At 38.0% G+C, this 24,862-nt stretch overlaps 3 protein-coding genes and 1 non-coding gene across 7 annotated transcripts; 1 reads left to right on the top strand and 3 right to left on the bottom strand.

The window, feature by feature from the left end:
• Nucleotides 1-7,619: 7,619 nt before the first annotated feature.
• On the top strand, nt 7,620-11,196 carry LOC131306472 (early nodulin-like protein 14). The gene is made up of 4 exons (XM_058332733.1): nt 7,620-7,883; nt 7,980-8,095; nt 9,612-10,013; nt 10,915-11,196. The coding sequence occupies exons 1-4, from the start codon at nt 7,745-7,747 to the stop codon at nt 10,975-10,977; spliced, it is 720 nt and encodes a 239-aa protein (XP_058188716.1). The 5' UTR covers nt 7,620-7,744; the 3' UTR covers nt 10,978-11,196.
• A 598-nt stretch (nt 11,197-11,794) lies between these two features.
• On the bottom strand, nt 11,795-13,487 carry LOC131306471 (uncharacterized). Its single transcript, XM_058332732.1, has 2 exons — nt 13,278-13,487; nt 11,795-12,948 (listed from the first exon to the last, which is right to left on the bottom strand). The coding sequence occupies exons 1-2, from the start codon at nt 13,423-13,425 to the stop codon at nt 11,981-11,983; spliced, it is 1,116 nt and encodes a 371-aa protein (XP_058188715.1). The 5' UTR covers nt 13,426-13,487; the 3' UTR covers nt 11,795-11,980.
• A 2,831-nt stretch (nt 13,488-16,318) lies between these two features.
• On the bottom strand, nt 16,319-24,704 carry LOC131306470 (uncharacterized). Of its 4 annotated transcripts, none has more exons than XM_058332731.1 (3): nt 17,941-24,704; nt 17,420-17,578; nt 16,319-17,262 (listed from the first exon to the last, which is right to left on the bottom strand). In XM_058332731.1, the coding sequence occupies exons 2-3, from the start codon at nt 17,544-17,546 to the stop codon at nt 16,418-16,420; spliced, it is 972 nt and encodes a 323-aa protein (XP_058188714.1). In that variant the 5' UTR covers nt 17,547-17,578; nt 17,941-24,704; the 3' UTR covers nt 16,319-16,417. The 4 variants fall into 4 exon arrangements, with proteins under 4 accessions (XP_058188714.1, XP_058188712.1, XP_058188711.1 ...); XM_058332729.1 differs by having other exon boundaries at nt 16,319-17,578; nt 17,941-20,805; nt 20,884-24,704; XM_058332728.1 differs by having other exon boundaries at nt 16,319-17,578.
• Nucleotides 22,586-22,671, bottom strand: LOC131309098 (small nucleolar RNA snoR118). The gene has a single exon (XR_009194764.1). It is a non-coding gene; the product is annotated as a small nucleolar RNA snoR118 (small nucleolar RNA).
• Nucleotides 24,705-24,862: the final 158 nt, after the last annotated feature.

Here is a 24,862-nt window from a genome sequence, read left to right as displayed (position 1 = left end):
AACCCCTATACATAAGCCCAGCCCATCACTATGCGGGTTGGACTAGTCCATGTGCAGACATACCGGGTTGGGCTGAAACCCAGATGAATCGGGTGAGCTTCAGGCGGGTTTTGGGTTCGCGGGTAGAGGATAAGTGAAATGGGCGAACAATGCGATCCCCAATAGTGGATCACATTCCACTGGCCATACTAGTACACCAGATCAACATCCATGAGCTCATAGTGAAGATACTAAATAGTGTGGAATCGTGTCTGGACCGAGAAGGGTGCCCTTCATGTAGACGCCATTTCAGGGTTCATTATTGTTATCAGAATGATCATTTTGTTTGGCAAGATTACCGTTCATGTAAAATGAGATCAAAAGTTTATTTTTACGATCACTATCGCTTACTCTCTCTCTCTCTCTCTCTCTCTCTCTTTGAAGAAAACCTGTTTTGTTGTGTTTAGATGTCGATGGCGCCCATCTCATTTTCAACATGGACAATAAACTCAACGAGCCTAACAAAATGGATAGTTTCAATTATAGAATTTGAAGGGCACGACAACCTGTTGTCCCTTGGGGCACACCAAGGCTTTGATCCAGTGGGGATTTTATGTTTAACCTGAGCCGATCTAGGCAGCGACTTTGTTGGGTTGAAATGAATAGCCAGGCATGGTCCTTTTAGGGGTGTACATGGTCTGGATTGGTTCGGTTCTCTAGAAAATCAGTAACCGAACCATTTCAAACGGTTTTAAAAAATTGGGAATCAGAACCTAACCAATATATGAATGAAACCTAATCAGAACCAAACCACAAGACCAATCCGATTTTGGTTCGGTTCCGGTTCTATCCAATAAGCATCCAAATACTTATTCACAAAGTATGAACTCATAAAATTAAAGAAATAGGAAGATAATCTACTAGAATAAGGAAAGAAGAAAATAAAAGCTTTCCTAACAAATGAGATTTCATCTCTAAATAAATTAAGTTTAGCAAGGAAAAGATTTATTTTTTTCCACGAGCAAGGAAAAGATTAACCTACCAAATTCAAATACATATTTAATTACACACACATATGTATTTCTATATTTATCTTAATTTTAAACGGTTTGGCTCGGTTCTAACCACGGTTTATTAATTGAGAATCAGTAACCGAACCATAATTAATGGTTCTTATTTTTTCGGAACCATAACCTCATTCTAGAACCACAGAACTGGACCAAATAGGAGTGTTCGGTCCGGATCGGACCGGTTTTACGGTTCGGGCAATTTTCTTGAACACTCCTATAGTCCTTCCATTCTTTTCCATAAATTTGCAATTAATTTAAAGTTTTAAACTTGCAAACCTTGTAAACTTTCTCGCTGACTAACGTGGCAAGTCAAATTAGTCAATATTTTTCTTTACAACAACGAAAATAAGATCTTATTTGTAATATATAATTTTGTTGGTTGGTTAATTGGTCACGTTTTCTTCATGAAATTGTTATGCCGCAAGTGAGAATAAAGTTTTGGAATTTGGAATCTGCAACAAAGACCCATTTCGATAGGATATGATATATAGTAGGTGTTACAGTAATTAGTGAATATTTGCATGAATGATATTGTACAAATATTCGACCATATAAGAGGTGTGCCTTTTTAAAAGAGAGTTAAAAAAACTATATAAAAGGGTGGTTTGACGGACCCTTTTTTTTTTTTTTTTTTTTAAATGTTCATCAAACCGCCCTTTAATTATTGTTTAGAAATTGAGCCTACATTCATTTGTCTCTTGTTATCCCTTAAATCGCATGCACAATTTCGCAGAGATCGAAGTTCTTTAAGCACATTATTGGTACCGCTAAATAACACCTTAGACTTAATGACTGTTATATATATCGTGAAAAATGTAGTATTTGGATACATAACTCTCGGTCCGTGAAACTCTTCATGAGATTCACATGTTAATTTAAACCATTCATTTTCTTTTATGGAGATTTTTATAGACCGAAAATCATGTAATGTACCACTCCTTGTTTTGACAATGCAACCAATTAACATGTTAAAAAAAAGGCTTCTTGTCCTGTTTCAAAATCAGCTAGCATACTAATTTTTTCTGTAACTCTGATATCTAGGTCAGCTTACCGCACTTTGATTAATTTCCAGGGCTTAACATCAGTGCCCACTTGTATGGACTCATCCTAAAGAAATTGATAACACTTGAGAGGTGAGGTGAGGTGAGTTGCTGCATAATTTGATATTGTTACTTTTTTTTCATCTCTACTTCGTATACTGATCACCTTCCATAACTTTCCTCTAGAGTTTGCGATCAAAAGAAAAAAAAAAAAAAATCTTTCCTCTAGGGTAAGAATTACAAAGACATTTTTCATAGAGAATTAATTTTCACACTTTTCTTTTATCTAAATGCATTTTTTTTTGTATTCATGTGAAATTTCATGATTAGCCTTTTCATGTTTGAAGAAAAAAAATAAAGGCCAAAAATAGTGAAATGCACATAAACAAAAGCATAGTGCGAAAATCATTTCCCTTTTCCAATTACTAATAACAAATCCAATATTGTTGATCCTTTCCAAGTTTTTCCTTTTCCTTTAATCGGAGACCTTCGTCGAGAAGTAATTAATCCATGCTCCTGGGTCTTACGTGGTTGTGTCCCAAACTCTCTTGCCACACATTTGAGTGGGCTCCACATACTTTGTGGTAGAAACAACACAAATATGTAATGAAGGAAGAATTTAGGACACCACGTGACGGTGCCTCAGGTGCATCGAATAGTTTTTCCTTATCAAGTTTTCTTTATTATTGTTTTGATGTGCTTTAGGGTCCTCTCGTAATCCTATGCAACCAGTGCTATCTCTCTTGTCTTTTAGTTGTTGGCATGTTGCTTTCTTGCTCTCCTTTTTAAGTGCAGAGTGGGGGTTTGGACCACATCCAAAGGTTCACAACTTCCAGGGCTGGCCTCTGGCCTGTGGTCTTTAGCTGGTGTCTCCGGCCTGTTCGGCCACATCTTGGTGAGTTGGAGCTTTGGGTTAGATACTTTTTTTGATACGCTTGGGTTAGGATACTTCAGGGCTTACATTTTTGGCTCTTCTTGTACACCACGTATATCTCAAATGCCAAAACTAATATTTCCTCTGTTCCTAAATAAACGTCCAGTCGCAAACCTATACTTTTAAAAAGATGCTAACTAGCCATTTGGTGATTTGAAAAAGAACCATGCAAGTAAAAACTCACAATTTAGAGAAACTCTCTATTTTCTTATAATCAAACTCAACTGAATTGCCCTAAGGCGTAGAGCATCTCCAATCCATGGTTTCAAATTGAATATGTCAAAAAAAAAAAAAATTAAAAACTTATGTGGTATTTTGACATCTTCAAATTTGACATCAACAAACTTTCCTCTCCAAATTTGATGTCAAATCCTAAGTATTACAAAACAGCACACCTACTTTTTGAATCAATATGCCATAAATAAATTTGGCAGGAGGAGTCAAATTTGAAGCAAATGGTGTGGACACGGGCGGAACTAGCACTAGGCTAGGATAGGCTGTAGCCCATGTGAAGTTGCAACAAACTAAAAAAAATTAAATTAAAAATAAAAATCATATGTAAATTGTCAGTTCAAATGAATTTAGTCCAACCCACTATCCTCCTATTCAGCCCAACCCAACCCACCATCCGTTTGAACTTGTGCGAAAATTTTATTTTTCTGATCATTTTATCCTAAAGTCATAATTAATTTTTATCTCTAGGACTCTCAAATCGAGCATCTGCTTTTTATTTGGAATCCTATAGAGCAAATACTTGATTATGAGAGCCCTAGAGACAAATATTAATTATGACCCTTTAGAATAATATGATCAGAAAAATAAAATCTTTGCACAGATTCAAACATATTAAAAATTGAGGCACTTAAGATACTTGCCGAAGTATTGTAGCAAAATGTATTTTACCTAAGCTTTTACCTGCTGTAGGTGGGTTTTCTCGGTTTTAGGTAGCTATAATAGCTAATATTTCATTTGTGCTATCCTGCTATATATACATGCTCTAATAGAACAACAAACTAAAAGGCGAGGAAAAATTCTTTTGTTGTTCTTCAAACTCTTTTGTACTTTTCTTTTGTTTTTTTTTGAAAATTTATATATTTATGTACGAGTTTGCATCTTTTTGATTCATATATTTTAATTTTGGTCAGCCCAAGACGAAATAAATTCCTGGTTTCGCCCTTGGGTGTGGAGCCAAATCCATGCAGGATTTGACACCCCATTTGACATCAAGTTCGGATCAAAAGGTGCAAAAAGTTACCGTTTATATGTCACATTGAAAATGAAACCATGGGTTATAATGCTTATTTATATGCTACAAAGACCAAGCCTTAATTGAAAACAAATAACCAAAAGATAATACTTGGCTAAACATGTTTTTCAACTTCTATTAAAATTTGGAATCTAAAATCTCCAGCATAATCTAAAGTTAAAACTTAAAATTTGTATCCACACCTATCGCAAACATGCTCTATTCTTAGAAAGTCCTAGAAACTTTTCAAAACAAGTGGCATTGCAAAATAAGTTTCCTATTAAAAAAGATATTCAAGTAAAATCTTTTCCTACTAGAAAATACTAAATAAAATCTTTTTCTATTACAGAATAGTATATGCGAAGATTAAGAGGATTTTTATAATATTCTGGTTCTAGAACCATCCACCAAGTTGGACCTCAATTACTGTTTTGCCATTTGCCTCACATGCCAATCAAATTTGCATCAGATCCTTTTTTCACACAGGTAGTATTACTCCATCTGATAAATGTTCTGAGTATATATTCTTGACATTCTAATCCTTTTTTCAAACAGATCTTTTGCAGAAAGTGAGTTAGATTAACTATCTACTAGTACTTCGTGAGCTCATACCAAAGCAAAGGTTTTATCCGAGTATTTTGAAAAATAACCACTTTTTATCTAAAAAGTGATTATTTCTCAAAATATTAGGGTAAAAGTAAAAAAAAAATTACTTTTCCGATTTCTCTTGTCGAGACGAATCAATACCCCAAAAAAGTTTGACGCAAAACTAACAAATGCAAAAAAAATTTAAATAAGAACAAAATTTTCAGATTTAAGTTAATAGTGAAATTTATTTTTCATAATAAATAAATAACAGTTTGGGTCTCTTTTCTCTGCTATTCAAGTTGAAGTGTAATAAGATTGAGAAACTCTTGGTAAGTAGGTTCATTACCCGCTGGTGCCGGATCGAAAAGACCAAACGGAGTAATCCCTTATCTCAGACTCTCAGTTATCTATGTGATGGTTGGAGGTATTCTTTTCATTTTATAATAGCAATCACCTTCTTGTAGATTAACAAAAACTTAAAAACTTATTTACGGAGAGACACGATTCCGTAAATAAGTTTTTATGGAGCCAATCGCGACTTTCCAAAAGTATTTTGGACAGTCCAGATTAAAAACAAATTATTACCGGTCAAAATTTAAAAACGTATCTCAACTATTAATTGTCAAAACGGACGGCTGAGATTGGACGACTCCGTAAATAGCCTCCTTACAATGGGTCCGTGAATAAGTTTTTCTCTCAACAAAAACATAGCAAAACATTTGCTAATATAGTTCTCTGTTCAAAATCATTATGACATTATTGTACGAAACTCTTTACAACACAATATGACAATATATGACATGAAACATTGTTCACAGAATCACAGTGTGATGTGTCGTTAGAATACTACGTTATGAGGCGACAAAATATACTATCAAGTGGCATTGTATAGTCGTCCCAAGAGGTTTGCTCAAACCGCACGAAGGCTAAACGTACATTTTAATACTTCGAGCTACTGAAAGTTTTTTAAGTTGTTAATTTCAAAGTTTGGAGTTTGATCGAATTGCGCGCAAGTTAATTCGGACATATTATTATCCAAAATAAAAAAAAGTCGCATCTACAAAGTCTTTCCCTCTTGCCTTGAAGCATGCACCCCTTTCACCCTTTGGTTTTTGTTACTTTCCCTTTGGACGGTTACAAGGTTTACTTAGCACAGTGTTTTCCTTTGGTGGCTGCTTCAGAGATTTTATTCCTTCATATTTCAAAAAATTACAAGAATCTATAAACCTTGTGTGAAGCGAAGACCTGATAAATATTGGTATTAAAATACTTGGAGAAGATAAAGCAACACAAAAAAGAAAGCAAGTTGGATTCCCCAAATTCCTAAAGCATAGTTTATTTATTTATTTATTTTTATAATCAGATGTCCGAGTCATCTCGCGTATACCTCAACTAATTTTGGGATTCTGAAATAAACGACCGGAAAAATCCTTCAATGGCTCTAAGATTTGAAATGCCTGGTCTTTGTGAAATTCAAAAAAATGTGATCTCATGGGGGACAAGAACTTATTGTTTCTCATGCTCTCTTGACCAAACCCATTGGGGTTCCAAAGCAAAGTTTATACTACTATATAATACTGGAGTAGGAAAACCAGAGATACAGAAATGTTGCATGTTGATAATCACAAAACTAATCATTTTAGAATAATACTAGTGGAGTAAATTCCCATCATCACAGCAACCCCAACTACCAACTAAAATCTCACATTCCCTGTGCATTTACTGTCAATCTGCTTTCACCGAAAATGTTTTCCAGAAACAAAATCATTATACCTTTTATATTATATAAGAGTACTGTAACAGATTAGTTAGTCAGTAAATAAATTCACATTCTCAAAAATCAAAGGTCTGTCTCACTGTCACCCATTCAAACTCTTCCCGTGAAAGGCCCAACACGCCTGACACTCTTTACTGTACCTCTCTCTCTCTCTCTCTCTCTCTCTCTCTCTTTGTTTTTTTTTTTTCTTAAGACAGGAAAAATTACTTTTTTTTTCTTATGACAGGAAAAATTGCTTTTTCCCTCGACCCCAACTCACCCAAGTACAATGAAAGCACTTAAACTACACAATTACTAGGCCAGTTGCCATATATGGTTTCTTATATTCACACACACCTTTAAAACACAATTATAAATATAATGGTGCCTAGGTGCCGAGCTCCGGTCCTATTTCTATCCTCCATCCTGGTCTAGTTTCGAATCGTGGAGGACCTCTCTTGGCCTTGCAACGATGACTGAAACCGTTCCTATTTTAGATCTCAACAAGAAAATATGTCCTTGAAAAAGTTTGGATTTTTTTTAAAATCGGACATCGATTGCTTTGTAAACAATTTATATTTGTGATAGACAAAAGGAACGGTCTAAAATTTCACCGTGGATATTGTCGGACAAACGTGTAATTGTTGACTTACTATCGATGCCTAGTCAAGTTAATTTGTCATAGCGACATTCTTTTATGCGAGATTCAAAATATGAAAGATTTAACACGAGTCAAAATTGAATAAAATGGAAGTTAAAGAATTGGACTAGAGTCGTTCACTACAAGTAAACTCAGATACTTTGCTCAATGACTTCGAATATAATTGTGTTTCCATTATTTTTATTCTTTAAAAGAAAATGATTTTGGCACTCCACTTTTTACGATAACACTCTAAAATTTGTCGTATAGTGTAAAAATTATACATAATAAGACACACTAAAAGACAAATTTGGAAGTGCTAAAATCATTTTCCTTCTTTAAAACCCTCTTTTCATTTTGTTGTTTCTTTCACATACTCTTTCACAACAGTAAAGCAAAAAAGCTCCAAAACCTCCCCAATATAATTTTCTCTGTAATCCTCTCTCTCTCTCTCTCTCTCTCTCTCTCTCTCTCCGAAGCACAAAGAGTTAATGGAAGTCTCATCAAGGCTTTTCCTCCTCTTGATCTCCCTTCTCAGTCTACTCTTCCAGCTTTCTGACTCTGCAACATTGGTAGTTGATGGAGTTTCACAGTGGAGAAACCCAACTGTTTATGTTGGAGATTCTATCAGTAAGCATTGATCACTACCCTTCTCAAAAAAGAGTTGAACAATTTCAGTTCTCTTTTTATGTAGTTATTGATCTCCATCTACCTTGTTTTTCTCAGTTTTCAAGCACAAGTATAATTCCAAGCTTTACATTTTCCGGAACAGAGGAGCCTTCGACCTCTGCAACTTCACTCAAGCTGTGCTTCTTACCAAGCCCAATTCCACCTCCTTCACTGTATCTCTCTCTCTCTCTCTCTCTCTCTCTCTCTCTCTCTCTCTCTCTCTCTCTCTCTCTCTCTCTCTCTCTCTCTCTCTGTACATTTGTCTGTGTTCTAGCATCTGGGTAATTTGAGAAATGTCTACAATTTGCTCTTTTGGTCAAAGTCTCTTTCATTTTCCATGGAATTTTGTTCCAGCTTAAATTGGACTCCCCGCAAATAGGAAGTGAGATTGAACTTCTAGAATTAGTCGAGGTGCGCGTAACCTGACCCGGACATATCACTTGTCAACAAAATTTCAAGGGCATTGTGTATGCATGCATATGTTTCATGCCTAATTTTTTCACATGGGTAGTTCGTAGAAGCTCCCCCCTCCCGCTCTCTGCGTTTGTCTGGATTGTCCTAGCATCTGGGTATTTTGAGAAGAGAATAAATTTTTTACACCGCTGGTATAAACATTTATTTTCTCCAAATTAATTGCATTGCGACACGAGTCAAAACAGTGGTCCCAATTAATAAAACATGACGATATGGCGCAATGCAATTGATTTGAAGGAAACAAATGTTTACACTGGCGGTGGTGTAAAGAATTTTTATTCTCTTTTGAGAAATGTCTGAAATTGGTTCTTTAGATCTTTTTCCCTTACAATATCAGGGGCATTTTTCCATGTAGTATGTAGCCTTGTGTGTGTCTAATTCACTTTGAAACTACTTTGTAACTACCAATCATGCAATGTCAGATAAGCAAGTGTGATTGAGGTTGCGGTGGAGTATTATGTTCCTAGCATTAATTATTGGTAAAGGAGACTGAAATTACACTCTCTCTGCATTTGAGTCTGCATGTCCTATAAAAATTGGCTTTTTTCATCAATGTTTGCACGAACAATATTACCGGGAATATATGTGTACGTATATATTTTATACCGGATATTCAATCCAACTTGCGTATATGTATGTATCATTGCGGATTCAGTTTCACACACATTCACACAAAGAATAAAACAAACAAGGACACAGAGGTACTACACACAAGATTTTTTTCATGGCTTCTCATTATGTTACTAGTTACATTTGTAGCTTACATCACTTTTCACTATGTATCAAGACACTACAGAGTACAAATTACCTTGATTACGTGGCACATGAATTTGGATCTGGACTGCAGAGAATGGCGTACAGTTCAATCTGGACCGTTCGTATTAACAATTAATGGTTCAGATCTGTTGAATCTTTTACCAGTAAAAGTATATTATTGCCGATAAAAGATTCAAAATAAATCTGGACCATTAAAAACGTTAACCGACGGTTGTGATCACTCAAACTACACCCTCTGCAGTTTATACTTTGGAGTTTACATCATTAATTACTGTAATATTTCAACATTGACTCAAACTTCACAAACACCACATATGTAGCTCACACTTCTGTGATTTCATTTTTTCTTTTATCCGAATATTTATGATTTCTTTAGATGGAATAATTATAAAGAAGGCTGAAATTTCTCTAAAATCAAATTACTCTCTGCATGTGAAGTGGCATCCCTCGAGGCTAGGTTTCTTCTACTTCGCCTTCAACAACGGCTCTGCCGCACCATGCCAACAAGGCCAGAAACTAGCCATTAAGGTGTCTTTGTCACCTTCTAAAAACTCCGCCGCCGCGCCTGTACCATCTCCAGCGGTAGATCCGGTGATGCCGGCACCGACTTCCGGCGGAATCGTATCATCATCTCCAGCCTACCCGTGGCCGTTCCATCCTCACGAATCGACGCCGCCTAGCCAGGCCCCCAGCGCAGATTTACCGGCAAATAGCCCGTCGTGGCCGGGGAACGGGGACGGGATACCGTTTATAAACAGTAATCCGGCTGTGCCTTTGCCTACTGGTGAAGTGGACTCTGCTACGATAAGCCCTTTGGCCGCATCTGGACATGGAGGGAAGGTAAGTTGGCACAATTGGTCTTGTTTTCTGTTTTGTATTTTTTAAATCACGTTAAATTTGGCATCACCTTCCCTGATTATGTTAAAACAATTTTTGCACTCTCATTCTTAACCTTTTCAATAAGTGGAGCACTGTCACGTGGTGTTTGGCGGTGTTCTAGGGGCCTCACCTACCACACATTCACGTGGAGTTCATACATTTAGTTATGAGTCGGGCGTAAATGTGCGGTGGTGCAACCGTGCAGGCCCATGAAACACAACGTTGCGGCGCTCCAAGAACACTTAATTGATTTTTCTTTTCAATGGTTATACTCAAGTTTAAAATCAATTTTTGGAATGAGAAATGCCACGGCCATAGATGCTCGAACACTATGTCCCCTATGCATGAGGACCCCACACGATGCACGGGGAACCAAACTCATAACACACATGTCCAGATCATGTTTGTCCAAAGCCTTTATGTTTTTTGGATTTGTTTTCTCATAAAAACACTTACGCTCTAGCTTCTAGAATTAGTCAAGGTGTGCTGGCCGGACACCTAAGTTATATATAATTAAAAAGAAAAAAAACACTTACCCTCTTGTAGAAAACACCAAAAAATTGTTTTCCGAGAACTATGTTGCACAAAAATAAACTGACATGCAAAGGACAAATACTCCTGTATTAGAACATGTCACTATTTATGCTTATGCAAGCACAGAAAATAAAAACTGGAAATTGAAAATGAAAAATGAAAAACAGTACCCAACTTTAATAGCCATGGGCTGGGACCATGGGGTGCTTTGATAGTCACATGGATGTGTGTATCTCTTTGATAACAGAATGAATTTAATAGTCCTACAATGGGGACACCAAATGATGGCATATTTGATTGGGAATCATTGTTTTTGTGTGGAGTGCAGGTTGTTGTTGGGTTTGCAGTACAAATGGCTCTCTGTTTTGTGGTTTTGCTGGTCCTGCTATGAGAGAGAGAGAGAGAGAGAGAGAGAGAGAGAGAGAGAGACGAGGGGTAGCAGTTTTTCTTGTGTAGAAAGTTGAGCTAGAAAAGCTATTGGGGTTAACTTGGGCAGAGAACTGTGATTTCTTGAATCTAAAGTAGCTTTAAGGGCCATGATTATACCAATGTAATTATATGCTTATCTTGACCCCACTTTTGGAATTATTTAGCACTTTTTTGCCCTTTACTCTTTAGTTTTATTGCCATGCAATCCATTGGCTATTTTTTCTTTTTCTTTTTTAAATCTTGCTCTTTTTGAACAACCCCCTCTTTCTTTTCTTGTTATTGAGAATTTGAGGTCCACTGGCTCTCCTTTTAAAAACCATGTTAAAACCCTACATGTTTGCTATGTGATGAAACTCACTCTGCAACTCAGATTATTCTCCAAACAATATTTTGAGTTCACAGAAGTAAGCTATGATTGGCATTCATGGCACATAGCTCAAATAATCGATCTCGAGCTCGTTGGTGTTTAGGAGGCTCAAGCTGAGTTGAACACATACACGCGAGCCAACCTCAGGCTCGAACTCAAGCTCTCTGCAAAAAAAATTACTACCAATATAGTGCAACTTTTTTTTTTATTGGCAATATAGTGCAACTAATTACTATATATATGTACTTCTAAAATACGATCACATATACATGTTTTCGTATTTGCTAGACTTTTGAAGCTCTACTCATTTACAAAACGAGTCCCACAGAACTGAACTAAGCCTCGAGCTGATCACGAATAGTTGGGCTCATTTGCAGCCCTATTGCATAAACAGAAACTATTTGATCAAAAATCCAGTAATTGATGGAACATAATATCCCTAACTTAGCTCAAACACTGCAAAAATGTCAAATATGTAGATCAACTTTCGAAAACCCTGATGACAGGGTAAGCACTGTATGCAATGACAAATTTTCCTATGAGTCGAATCCTCAATAATCCACCATTGGCGTAACACAATTTCATCGATTTCTAAGCACTAATTTCCATTTTTTCTAGGTGGGTTTTTTTTCCTAATCAAATGAATCGCAAGAACTATAATAGACAAAAGAAAGGCCGATCCTGCAATAATGGGAACACAACATATCTTGGAACTTTTCTCTTGGGGCTGTTTCCCTTGCGTTGCTTCATCACCAAGGCTCTTCTCTTTCTCCCTCTCGAGAGGCTCATCGCGATAAACCTCTTCGCAACATTTTTCTCCCCCATTTTCTTCTTCATCCTCATCATTAACATCCATGTCTTCTTTTTCGTGTTCATTTCCTTCGATATCAGTTCCTCTTCTCTCGATTTCGTCTTTCGCTTCGACTTCTTGAATCATATCTGTAACCTGTTCCGGCGGTGGAGTATCAATCTCATCGATTTCGTGACCACTTTCGTCTTCCTTCGGTTCCGCGACACCTCGAGAGAATTCCTCTCTTTCGGATTCTTCTCCCTCCATTTTCCTTTCCACTCGGGGAATTTCGTCAGCAGTATTTCCTTCACCAGCTTGATCTTTCTGTAGTAACGGTGGAGGAGCTTCGATTCCTTTCTCTTGACTCGCTTGATCATGTGCGATTCTTGTTGGTTCGACGGTCCCTGTACCTTGATCTTGATTCTCCAATGTACTACTCTCTGCCTTTTGCTCTTCTTTCTTCGGAGATGAATCGGGCAATTTTTCAACAACTTGCTCTTCTTTCACTTCCTCGACTCCTCCCCCGCGGATCCCTTTCACAGCCTTTGGCATTGAAATTGTTAGAACCAACTCTTCTTCGTTAAACCTTGCGTTGATTTTATCCAAAATCACCCCATCAGGAATCTTGAAAACCTTCCTGAACCCCCTCATCTCCTTCTCCTTCTTGTACATTATCCAACCTACCATGACCATTTCCTGAACCGGCTTTTCGCCACTTATGGCAATCCTGGTCCCGTCCTCGTTTATCTCGATCTTCACAAATTCTCTCTTGTAACCTGCACTTCTTTGACCTTCAAAACTTTAGTACTAACAAGGAAGGAGTTTCTTATATCCAAATCAACAAAGGGTAATGATTTTCACACTCTCTTTTTTGATGAGTGCACTCCATTTCTCGTACTTTAGTGAAACTTCTATATGTAAATTTTAGACTAAAAGACAAGTGAGGTGCATTAATCGAAAAAAAGAGTGTGAAAATCATTTCACATCAACAAAACAGGAAAACCAAAACATGGTATTCTGACTAAAATAATACCCCCCTCCAATGTCGATACAGAAGCATCGGCGTAATCATGTATTGAGAGCCACAATGAGAGAGAAGAGAGACCTTTGAGATGGGCAGTGAGGATGAACATGGAGTTTGTTTCTCTCGACACGAAAAGCGGGCCAGATCGGTCTTTGGCAATTAGGAGGTCAGTTGATGAGGTAAAACCATCTACTGTCTTGGAGATTTTGAGTCCCAATTCGAGTTCCATTTTCTGAGAACTTGCTCGTTTGACTGAATGTTCAACAAATGGACAGAGTTGGTGGTGATCCAGTAAAGGAACAAAATGTGCTAATGCCCCTTTGTATGCGAGTAAAGCATAGGTTCTTTGCTTTCTCAATGGGGTGAACAAGGCTGCAGCAACAGTAAGAAGTCAGGTTTACTTTTTTGTGTTTTTTACCTTGGCTGGAACTGGAAGCTATGTACACCTTGTTTTTCCAAGGGCGGCCCCAAAGGCGAGAAATCGTTTACATCATACACGGCAAGGGAAAAGCTAGTACGTGAACAAACTTCCGGTGAAACCATGATTGGATTAATTATGAATCTAGTAAAGGACAGAGGATCTTGCAGCCCAAGTCTCTTTTGACATTTCATGAGCAAGTCTTGGGCGGTTTGTATAAAGGATTGCAACTCTCTAAGCAAAGTTTGGAATAAAGGCTGTCCAATGTCCAACCACCGAAGTTGTAAGCGTTTTCTTGTCACAATTTACTGCCCCTATCTTGTTTCCTCCTCGAACTAATATGCTTTCCAGAAGAATAGCACAGTACGACTTGTACACATTTCCGTAGAAAAAGAATCGTATCCAGTGCAGAAAGCTCCTCTTATAACGGAGTTTGAAAGAGCTAAGCCAACATTGTCTTTTTTTGTAGACATGCTCATATCCCGTTACGTTTTGGCACCTATTGATAGGATGAAAAAGATCATTGAACGAGTACAAACATTTGCATACAGGTTCGATACCTCTCTCCAACTAAAAGAAACTTGTAGCGATTAAGGCATCTGATGTCGTACCAACAAACTGGTTATTGCGAAGAGGAGCCATGGATGTCCCAATTGAATACGGTAGTCTTGCAGATGGAGGTGCTTCTGATAGCCAGGCTTCAGCAGCAAAAATGAAGAATCGAAGAGTGGTCTAATCATCACAAAAGAGACTATGCGTGTCATGAGTAGAGACAGTGTCATAGATTCATAGGCAAGTATGAAAAACTGTAATTGGATTGAACAATAGAAACCTAATGAGTTTTGCAGAGAGGTATTGCCTCTGCCTCATTGGTGCCTTTGGTGATTTGATTTCGCTATCGTGCTATATGCCATGGTGTTGTGACAAGTTTGAATCGCGTAAACCATTTTCTATCCAAAAAGAAATAGTTGTGGTTACAAATTGAAACAATTCCTCGCAGAGTTGCAAAAAAGGGCCTTTGAACACCCTCTCTCTTTTCTTTTGTTTTCTTGGTCAAGTGGGTAATTTCCCAAACAAGATGAGTTGTCTCGGACACGTGGGTAACACGTGCCCTGGTCGGCAGCACCACGCGAGGGTGCCCAGCAGTGTTGCTGAACACATGATGCAGGTGCACTGTAGTAATTGTGCACAAGGGGGTGCGATTGTCAAACCCTAGCAGAACCGCCAACGTGGTATGGCGAAGGAAACATTATGGGAGGTTCTAGAAGGGATAGGAATGTATCCCATGAATAAAGGGGTTGAGATTGAGTTAACATTATGGGAGGTTCTAGAAGGAATAGCATTCTGCATTCCCAAGGCTAAGGTGATAGGAATCCTAGGGGAACAAATCATCTGTATCCATAAATAAGGCAGCACTCCCATGGGGAAAGGTGCTTTGTGATTTACAGTCATAATCATTGTGTTTTTGGGTTTCCTCTAAATACGAGATACTAACTTAAGTATTGAAGGGCTTTCGCCGGCTAGAGGCAGAGGTGCTTCTCGCGATGGTTTGTTTTGCAGTGGCTAGGGTTCTGGTGAAGTGACAAGCAACTGATTTCAAAGGACGTAATACACGGACTGGCGGACATACACTTGTTAATGAGAATTTGAGGTCCATAGGCTCTCCTTTTAAAAAATCAAGTTAAACCCTGCATGCTTATGATGTTGTGAAGGTCATTCTGCAACCCCACGTTATTCTCCAGTCAGAATTTTGAGTTCAAAGAAGTAGCTATGACTGGCATTCATAATCATTAACATAGTTGGGATTCACTCTTCTGCTCTGCATGGATCTCAGTATACTAAAAAGGGAACATTTAAATGAATTAGATTTCGGAAATGTTGGACCGAGGTTTGAAGAAGTTTTGCTTGGACCAAAACTTGTTCATGTCACAACTGCAAAAGATCCGAGTAATTCAACGAAGGATAAAAATGGCTCAAAGTCTGGCAAAAGAACCATGCCAATGATAGGAGACCTTTGAATTTGAAGCTCGAGATTGGGTGTGTTTAAAACCTCGAAAGGAAAGGGTGCGGTTAGTTTTTTTTGGGTAAATGGGTGTGGTTCGTTTTGGAAAGAGTTCGGAAATAAAGTGAAGCTAACTCCTATATACTTAGGACCCATTGGAATTGTGGAAAAAGTTAGCAAAGTTATTGTAGCCGCTTGTCAAGCATTTGACAAACTCACACCATCCATTGCAAATAGCCATCCATTCCAAATAGAATTTGTCCCCTGGACACACAAGCAATCCAACTCCGTTAACTTTGCCCCAGGAACCATACCATGTGAACAATGTTTTTCACTTATCCATGTTAACCACGTTTGATCGTGATGTTACGACGTTTGAGATTACCGAATGTTTACACTTGATAAGTACGTTTAATCAGGACTATTGTAACCCAAAAGCCCCAACACCCTTCTGAGAAAGCTGATATAGATTAAAACCGTGATTTCGCCCCCGCCCCCCAAAAAGAAAAGACTATTGCTTAATTGGGAGCTGGTAAAAATTAGGGAGCAGAATCACAGGACAACCAACTAATTGCAGATACAAAACCTATTTGATCGTATTCAGTTATTGATGGAACTTGATATTCATAACTAAGCTGAAACACTACATAAACATCAAATACTCCATGTATATATCAACTTTCAAAAACCATGATGACAGGGTTTAACCACCGTGTGAAATGATAAATTTTCCTCTTTTGAATCCTCAGGAAACCACCATTAATGGATGGTACTGCAACACAATTGCACCAATTTTAAGCACTAATTTTCACTTTTTCTAGGCGGGTTTTTCTTTCTTTTCAAATGAATCACAAGAACTATAATAGACACAAGAAAGGCCGATCCTGCAATAACGGGAGCACATATCATGGACCTTTTCTCTGGGGGCTGGTTCCCTTGAGTTGCTTCATCACCAAGGCTCTTCTCTTTCTCCCTCTCAGGAGGATCATCGTGACAGACCTCTTCGCGGATCTTTTCTAGACCATTTTGTTCTTCTACATCATCTTTTTGTTCTTGTTCTTTTTCTTCATTTCCTCTTTTCTTCATTTCCTTTTCCCCTTCAACTTCTTTAACTACATCTGTAACCTGTTTCGGCCCTGAAGTATCAATTTTATTAATTTCGTGACAACTTTTGTCTTCCTTTGTTGCCGTAATACCTCGAGGGCATTCCTCTCTTTCGGATTCTTCTCCCTCCGTTTTCCTTTGCACTCGAAGAATTTCATCATCAGTACTTCCTTCAACAACTTGATCTTTCTGTACCAACGGTGGAGGGCTTTCATTTCCTTTCTCTTCACTCACTTGATCATGTACAACTCTTGTTGATCCGACGGTCCCTATACCTTGATCTTCTTTCACTTCCTCAACTCCTATCCCGCAGATTCCTTTCATTGCCTTTGGCATCAAAATTGTTAGAACCGACACTTCTTCGTTAAACATTGCCTTGATTTTGTCCAAAATCACCGCATCAGGGATCTTGAAAACCTTCCTCTTTACCGTATGCATTTTCCAACCTACCGTCCAGTTTTCTAAAAATGGCTTTTGGGCCCTTATGGCCATCCGAGTCCCATCCTCATTTATCACAATCTCCACATGTTCTCCCTCATAACCTGCACTTTTTTTTTGAGTTTCGACAGTATAGTAACTAGAAAAGAGTTTATAACAATTCATAAAAAAGCAGATAAAATACAGATAATCAGATTCGTAAACATACAGACTAGAACATATGAATAAAGAGACTGACATAAATGGGAGTGCAAGGAGGACCTTTGATCTGGGCAGTGAGGATGAACATGGAGTCAGTTTCTCTACACACAACATGGTAGAGGTGGTCAGCTGATGGGGTGAAATCATCTACAGCGTGGGAGATTGTGAGTCCCAATTCAATTTCCATTCTCTGGGAATGTACGGGTGCGATTGAATGAGCTGAAAAAGAACAAAGGTCATACATAATCTACCTTTGCATGGAAGTAAAGCATAACCTTTGCTTCCACAATGTTTTTGAGGCAGCTGAAACAGTTTTAAATTCGGTTACTTGTTTGTGGTTTTGATCATGGCGGAAAGCTACATCCAGTTCATTTTTCCCAGGGTATGGACGTACGCTGCACAAAACTACCTCGTGATACCTAAAGCAATACAATGACCTTGTGGTACCTAAAGCGAAGTTCGGAAAAAAGCTTAACAAATCTCCTAAGTGGTATTATTATATTTTCACATCCTATATAGCTCCTGTTTCATTTCCTTTCCTTACTAATACGCTTTCCGAAGACAAACAGAATATAACTCACCTGAGAAGAATGGTTCGGAGAGCTCCACTTATAAAGGACCTTGGAACAGGTGGTACAAAAACCAGTATAACCCAACTTCTTGCGGCCAAGCTCATTCTCGTGACTCAGATCAGCAATAGTTTGGCATCCATCATCACAGGATTGAACAAAATATTGAATCCGTGCAACACATTTGCATATAGATTTAATAACTTCCCAAACAGAAGAAAATTTTAGCAATTCAAGCATTTGACGTGGTTCCAACAAGCTGGTTGTCGGGAAGAGGGACCAAGGTCCCAATAGATACTGCAGCGTTGAAGATGGTCCCAATTCTTAAAACAAGGCTTTGTGAAGGACAAGATAGTCATAACTCATATTTTGGAAAAGAGAACATCAACATATTATAGATAAAGCAATATATACATCAGAGTTTTCAAGATTTAAAAGCACGTCCAAAAAACAGGGGGGGAAAAAAAAAGAACAAATAAATATATCCTTCAGCATTACAAAAGAACTTAAGGAAACCTAGCAAAGAACTATTGGCAGATTGTTGTGTAATCAGCTTCTCGACTGAAACCACTAAGGTTCATCCCGAAGCTTTCAAAACTGGAGTCAATAAGCCAACAACAATTATCAGTGCCATTATCACATGACGAACTGCAAGCACCAACAACAAGGCACAATCAACCAAACAAATAGATAAGGTTAGAACGAAGGATAAGCAAAGAACAATTGGAAAGATGATCTATGTGTTTCTGTCCACTCATACCTCCAATAAAGCATCACTAAAGTGGGATGACTTTACCAGCTATAAATGAAAGGTGGGGAAAATTTTTTTAAACATGAACACAAGGTCAGTAAAAACTTCGTCATTATCGAAGATAACCATCCAAATTCTCTAAGATCCTAATGCCAGCTTTACTCCGGACAACTTCGCCATCTACAGAATTAAGAAAACAAGACTAAAAGTAAGGCAAAAGTTAAATCAACATAAAATTTCCAGTCATATACATTATCATCACAATGCAGAAGTCAGAACAAAAGTTTCTCGGACAGTATAGTTGTCGATGCAGTTATTGGGACTTTATTGGATGCAGTTATACAGAATTAAATTTCTCGGACGGTATATTTGTCAATGCAGTTTCTCGGACATAAGATTCAAGTTTTGCTTAAATCAATCAGAGGAAAGAGTAGGATTTTGTAAGCAACGAACAATAATGTAAAGGAATGTTTGACAATTTTCAAGAAATGAATAGAAGGGTAAGTAAAAAAAAAAAAAGAAGAGGTAAGCCCTCAGATCCCATAATTATCATGATTCTTCAATGGTTGAAGGCCTATGGTTATCTTTGGAAGCCACTCCCCCATATGTAGTAGTAGTAGTACTAGCAGTAATAGCAAGAGGAGGAGGAGGAGTGGTAGTAATCATCTTATTCCAATAATTCATGGCAATAAGATGCCACTAATGATGATGACGATGATGATGGAGGAGGCTTCCAGTGAAAACCATAGCAACCACTCCAACAAATGAGTCATCCATCATTGGGCAACATAGCTTTTTCCCATGTTAAAAACCAAACGTCAGGATTTAGGACAATAGCAACATGAAGAAAGCAACTTCTCAAGAATTCAGGCAAAGAAAGAAAACAATTAGTGAAAATACATCTGCAATAATATCAGATGTAGCATTCTATATTGAATTCCACCAATAAAGCAGAATTCAGAGTAAATTGCTCACAGCTACTGCTCAAGGAAAAAAGCACCAGTACACACGACACTAAAATCTGAAAGGACCGTCGTTAACATCATAACCCACATAAAGTAACATAACTACAGTTGGGCCAGAACAGCGACATGGCCCAAGGCCAAATATTGTGCCACACAATGGCAAGATAGAAGCCCATCTTCACTGGGCTAGGAGTAGAACAAAAAGTGACTGATGAAAACCCTCAGATCTCATAGCTCTTGAGAGCAAATAATCAATTGTTTCAAAACAATTCACCAAAAGCCTTTGCACACCATGTAAAACAATAATGAATAAAAGGGCAAATTTCACTGACATCCCCTGAGACTACGAAGGTAGAGGAGGTGGTGGTGGCGCGGAGGAGGTGGTGGTGGTTACTGGTTAGTAAAGGCTGGTGATGAATGGAAACCATTGACCTGCTCCATACAATGAGATCGGCCATCATTGGGCAGCACCTAAACATCAATTCATGAAAACAAATAGCAAACAACATATTTCACGTAGACAAAGTTAAAGATGTACAGATTAGAAATGGTTTGGATGTTAAGTGAAGGCATAACATTGTTGAAGCCACAGATCAGCAGCATTGCAGAGCAGATCCAAAATAGAAGGCAAGCTGAGCTGCAAGGCAAGGTGAAAAAAGGAGAAGTGAACATGCAAGGGCAAATTAACAGGCTTTATTCAAGTTTCCTAAGAATATTATATATTTTTTATCACTCAACCAATGATATTATACTGAATTGGTTTGCAAACAAAATTTTTTAACACACAAGGGAGTGCCACAACATGGAACTCCAAAGAATTGAGCTACATAGGGGAACTTCTCAAGACAAATTGAAGGAGAAACAAGACCTAAAATGCTAGCTCAAAATGTAGTCCACAACTGACATCATGCAACAAAATCATCTTTCTAATTGGAGAGGGAGGGAGAAGATGAGTACAATTTTTTGAAGCCTTAGATTTCAAGAAACCAAGCAATTGACTTTTGCTAACAAATTGGAGGAAATTATGCTAATGGGAATATATTAAAACCCTCCAAAATCCAATAAAATCTCAAAGCCAGCTTTAGTCCAAACATTAAAAGTCGTGGTCTTTAATTGATTACTGTCCACATCCTGTTGTAAAGCACAAAGAAATGAAGACTTCTATTAAAGCACAAAATCAATATCAAAGTTAATGCTCCCTGAAAATATAATTCTCTGTAATAATGCACAAGTCAGCACAAAGGGTAGTAAGGTTGCACAATATCGATATAGGGAGTGACATAATTACAAGCAATCTACAAATAATATACAATGTCATTTTCTGCCTAATCAAGCAAACTAGGGAAGGCAACTAAAAAATGGTACAAGCAAAATCAAAGCTTTGATCAAAGGACCCTGAGGAAAGAATAGGCTTCCATAACACGTGAACAGCCACAAGGTTTATTTGTCAATCTCCCAACAAAAAAAGAATAGGGCTAAATCAACATGAGTAACACACAGCCTTCTAGACCCATAGGTACCCCTTGGTTTTCTCAACGTTCCCGACTCAATCCCCTCGTTCTTGCCTAGCAAATTGTAAAATGTCAAAAGCATTTGATATGTCCTCAGATCTCATAGCTATCACAAATCATTGATAGTTGAAGGCAGTGGTTTACCATAAGAAGCCTCTCCCCAACTTAATAATAGCAACAAGGGAAGTGATTTTCACACTCCACTAGCAACAATATTATAATAACAGGAGGAAGAAGAAGAAGAAGAAGATGATGATGATGATGATGACCAAGATGATGGGGGTGGCTTCTAATGACAACCAAAACCAACTCCACAAAATGAGTTCTCCATCATTGGGCATCAAAGCTTTCACTAATAACCGCAACATGAAGCGAGCAACATCAAATCAAGATTTCAGCCCAACAAATTGTCAAATGCACATTATCTTAAATGTTCAGCTAGCATACTATTAGGCTAGTGCAAGCTGTGGACTTCATTAGGAATGGACTTCATTAGCGACGAAAGCCTCAGATCTCATAAACCAGAGCAATATCATTCAGGATAGAATTCCTACAAAAGCATTTGAACAACATCGAAAGGATAATAAATAAAGGGCAAATTACACACTCCCTAAGGCTGTGAAAGTGAAGGTGGAGGTGGAAGTGATGGTGTCACTAGCCCAACCATCAAACCGCCAGTACTATTAGATTGTTCATAATTGGGAAACCAGTGGACAACAGTTAATAAAACAACAAAAGACATACATTACACAAGTACAGAGAAATAGTGATCTACAGGACGAAAATGGTCGGAAAGGCAGCATCGTGAAGTAAAGGCAGACAATTATTTAACTCACAGATCCAGTCATGCTGAGAAGAGCCAAAAGATATGGCAAGCTGAGCCGCAAGGCTAGTGTAAAGAGGTATAAAGACATGTGAGCCGTGCGTACATAAGACAGTTTCCCAGGTTAAAAATTATACTCAGCTCTTAAACTCTCCCAGATTCTAAGCCTTTTTATCAGCAATTCCACGAAATCTACTCAAACATCCAAAAAAAAGCTAACTTCCCAGATTCTAAATTTTTTTTGTCGGCAATTCCACCAAATCTACTCGAGCATCCAAAAAAAAAGCTTAACATATTGACATGAATCCCAAAGCTATCATTTCTGATTGATGTAAGATGCTAGATCTAGATGGATGCCTACTGGGAACAAAGAACATTATCAAGCCACCAATGATCTCACAGCCTAAGCAAAATCATTATAGGTCCAGATTGAGTTACACATTAAAAGATCCTTTACATCAGATTAAGTGGCCAAATATAAGGCCTTCAGGCTCTATATAAGTTATCCAGAGAGAGACGAACAAATTGGTGGTCTTGGAGGCATAAAGTCTAATGGCGGATTCAAACCTAGAAACCACTAATATAAAAAATGTTAATAACTTTGTAAGGGTCAGATATAGCTTTCTAGGCTGCATTTCAATCAGTATGCAGAATATAATCTGCTCAGAGCCCAGTGCATGTATCATCATTCACAAACTTTTGCAAAACAAATAGCTGAAATTGAGGCCCATAATTGGCTCGATGCACGTTAGAAATGAACTTGATCAAAGCCCCTAGATCTCATAGCTTCAAGAAACTAATCAATGGTTTTAATCCAGGTCTTTTCAAAGAGCCTTCACACAAAAAACATAAATTACTTCCCGAAAAGGTCAGCATAAATTAGCACATGCAAAAAGATCATACATACTTAACACAGGACAAAGAGCAGCTAATGGGGTGGTCTTGGGGCAATCATGCATAAAGTCTATAAGACTATAACCAATAAAAACACCATAAAGCACTCAATCTAATGAACTAACTTTTGAAAAGGTCCGATATCTGCACACAAATATAATAGAAAGGGTAAGATATAGCTTTCTAGGCTGCATTTCCTTCTAATGCAGAATAAAACTGCTTAGAGCCCCTTCAATACAATGAGGTTTCCATCCTTGCAGTCTACAAGACAACACAATGCAACAACATAATTTGCGGAGCATATTAGCTAGCTGATGAATGAATGGGATAAGAGGAAAAAAAAAAAATGTTACACACATGCATCCACATGTCTATATGCAATTATGCATACCCAAGCACAGACACAGTGAGATTTCCAAGCAACATAGAAAAAATGGGAAGGCATGAAAAAGCAACGATATCTAGTAAATTGCTACAAATGTGCAGCACAGCCAAGAATTGCAATTTCCATCTACCAGTTTCAACCTCCAAATTAAGTAATTCTCATATATTAATAGATACCCACACGCATTCTCCCACGCACATTATATTTGGAGTCCCAATCACAGAACCAGCAGCAGCAGAAACTGAAACTTCAATACAATAATGCTTATACTTCTTAACTCTACAATCTGCGCTACAAGCATTAAAAGACAAGTCCCAAGTGATTGATTTCTCTTAATACAAGCCCACTATCCAAATACACCAGCAAAGTATGATCTAGATAGAATCAGAAGCCAAACAAATCTTTTACTTTCTACACGAACAACACTCAAAACATAAGGGCAGAAATATTGCAGATTTGTATACCAGTCAAAAACTATATTCATTTTTTTTTTTTTTGACCGGAAAAACATGCCCGAAGGCAACTATTTTCAGTTTGAAACCCCGAATACAACAAGAGGACAAAAAATGAGAATAGACTACAAAAATAAATCGTAAATAACTGTCTAATTTGCCCATTTCCTTGACAAAATACACATTCCAACAAGAAGCCTAGAACATCATAGACTTGAAAATTCTGCGCAGATAGCGGTGGAAACAACAGCAAAAAGGGTGACAAAATAGAAGGTATGAGTATTTAGAAAAAAATTTATTAAAATAGAGGAGAGATGATGGGAAATGACTTGAAATAAAGACAAAGGACATGTCCTTGTATTGGTCCATTCATTTTGATGATATTTTATAGGAGACACAAACAATTTCTTTTTCTCTCCTTTTCTCACAATCCAAAGAACTGAGAGATTAGTACTAACAAATATCCTGAAACCCAAATCATCAACGGTTAAAAAGATACCGGAAAAGTACTCCATGCATCACCGTTCACTGCACGTTCAATGTTCATTTTCCACCCAAAAACTAAGTTAGGGTTCTACACAGGCCCTCAGATCTCATAGCTTTGATAAATCATCAACGGTTTTGTACCCGGTGAGAGTCGTCAAATGCCTTTACGTACCACCGTAATATAGATATATACATAAATATAGAGATGTATGGGGGAAGGGGAAGAGGTAGTGGCGGTGGCGGTGGTGATGGTGGTAGTGAAGGCAAGTGATTACATCACACCAGAACCGCGTTCAATTCATATAGATTTCCATCATCGGGCCAGTAGAGTGCGATGTGATATATATGAAACTATCTATGCATGTGTAAAACAGAGAGAGAGAGAGAGAGAGAGAGAGAGAGAGAGAGAGATTTTCTCGTCGGCGGCGGCGCTGTGAGGGGGGAGCGAGACGACGAAGAAAGTAGGGCAATGCCGAGGCGAGGTTATGTGTATATATAGGTGGATTGTGTTGTCCGGGATATCCCTGTGTTCAGTGGTAAATATCTGAAGTGCCCTTGGGCTGGCCTTTACCTCGTGTTGGCGGGGAAGATACGGTTTTGGGCCTATGTTTCAAAGAAATTACCAACAGGAAAGTTTTGATAACTCAACTCAAGGTGTGCCAGCGTA

Source organism: Rhododendron vialii, chromosome 11a (genome assembly GCF_030253575.1).
Source record: "Rhododendron vialii isolate Sample 1 chromosome 11a, ASM3025357v1".
Classification (NCBI taxonomy): Eukaryota; Viridiplantae; Streptophyta; class Magnoliopsida; order Ericales; family Ericaceae; genus Rhododendron; species Rhododendron vialii.
This window is presented reverse-complemented; position numbering and strand designations above follow the sequence as displayed.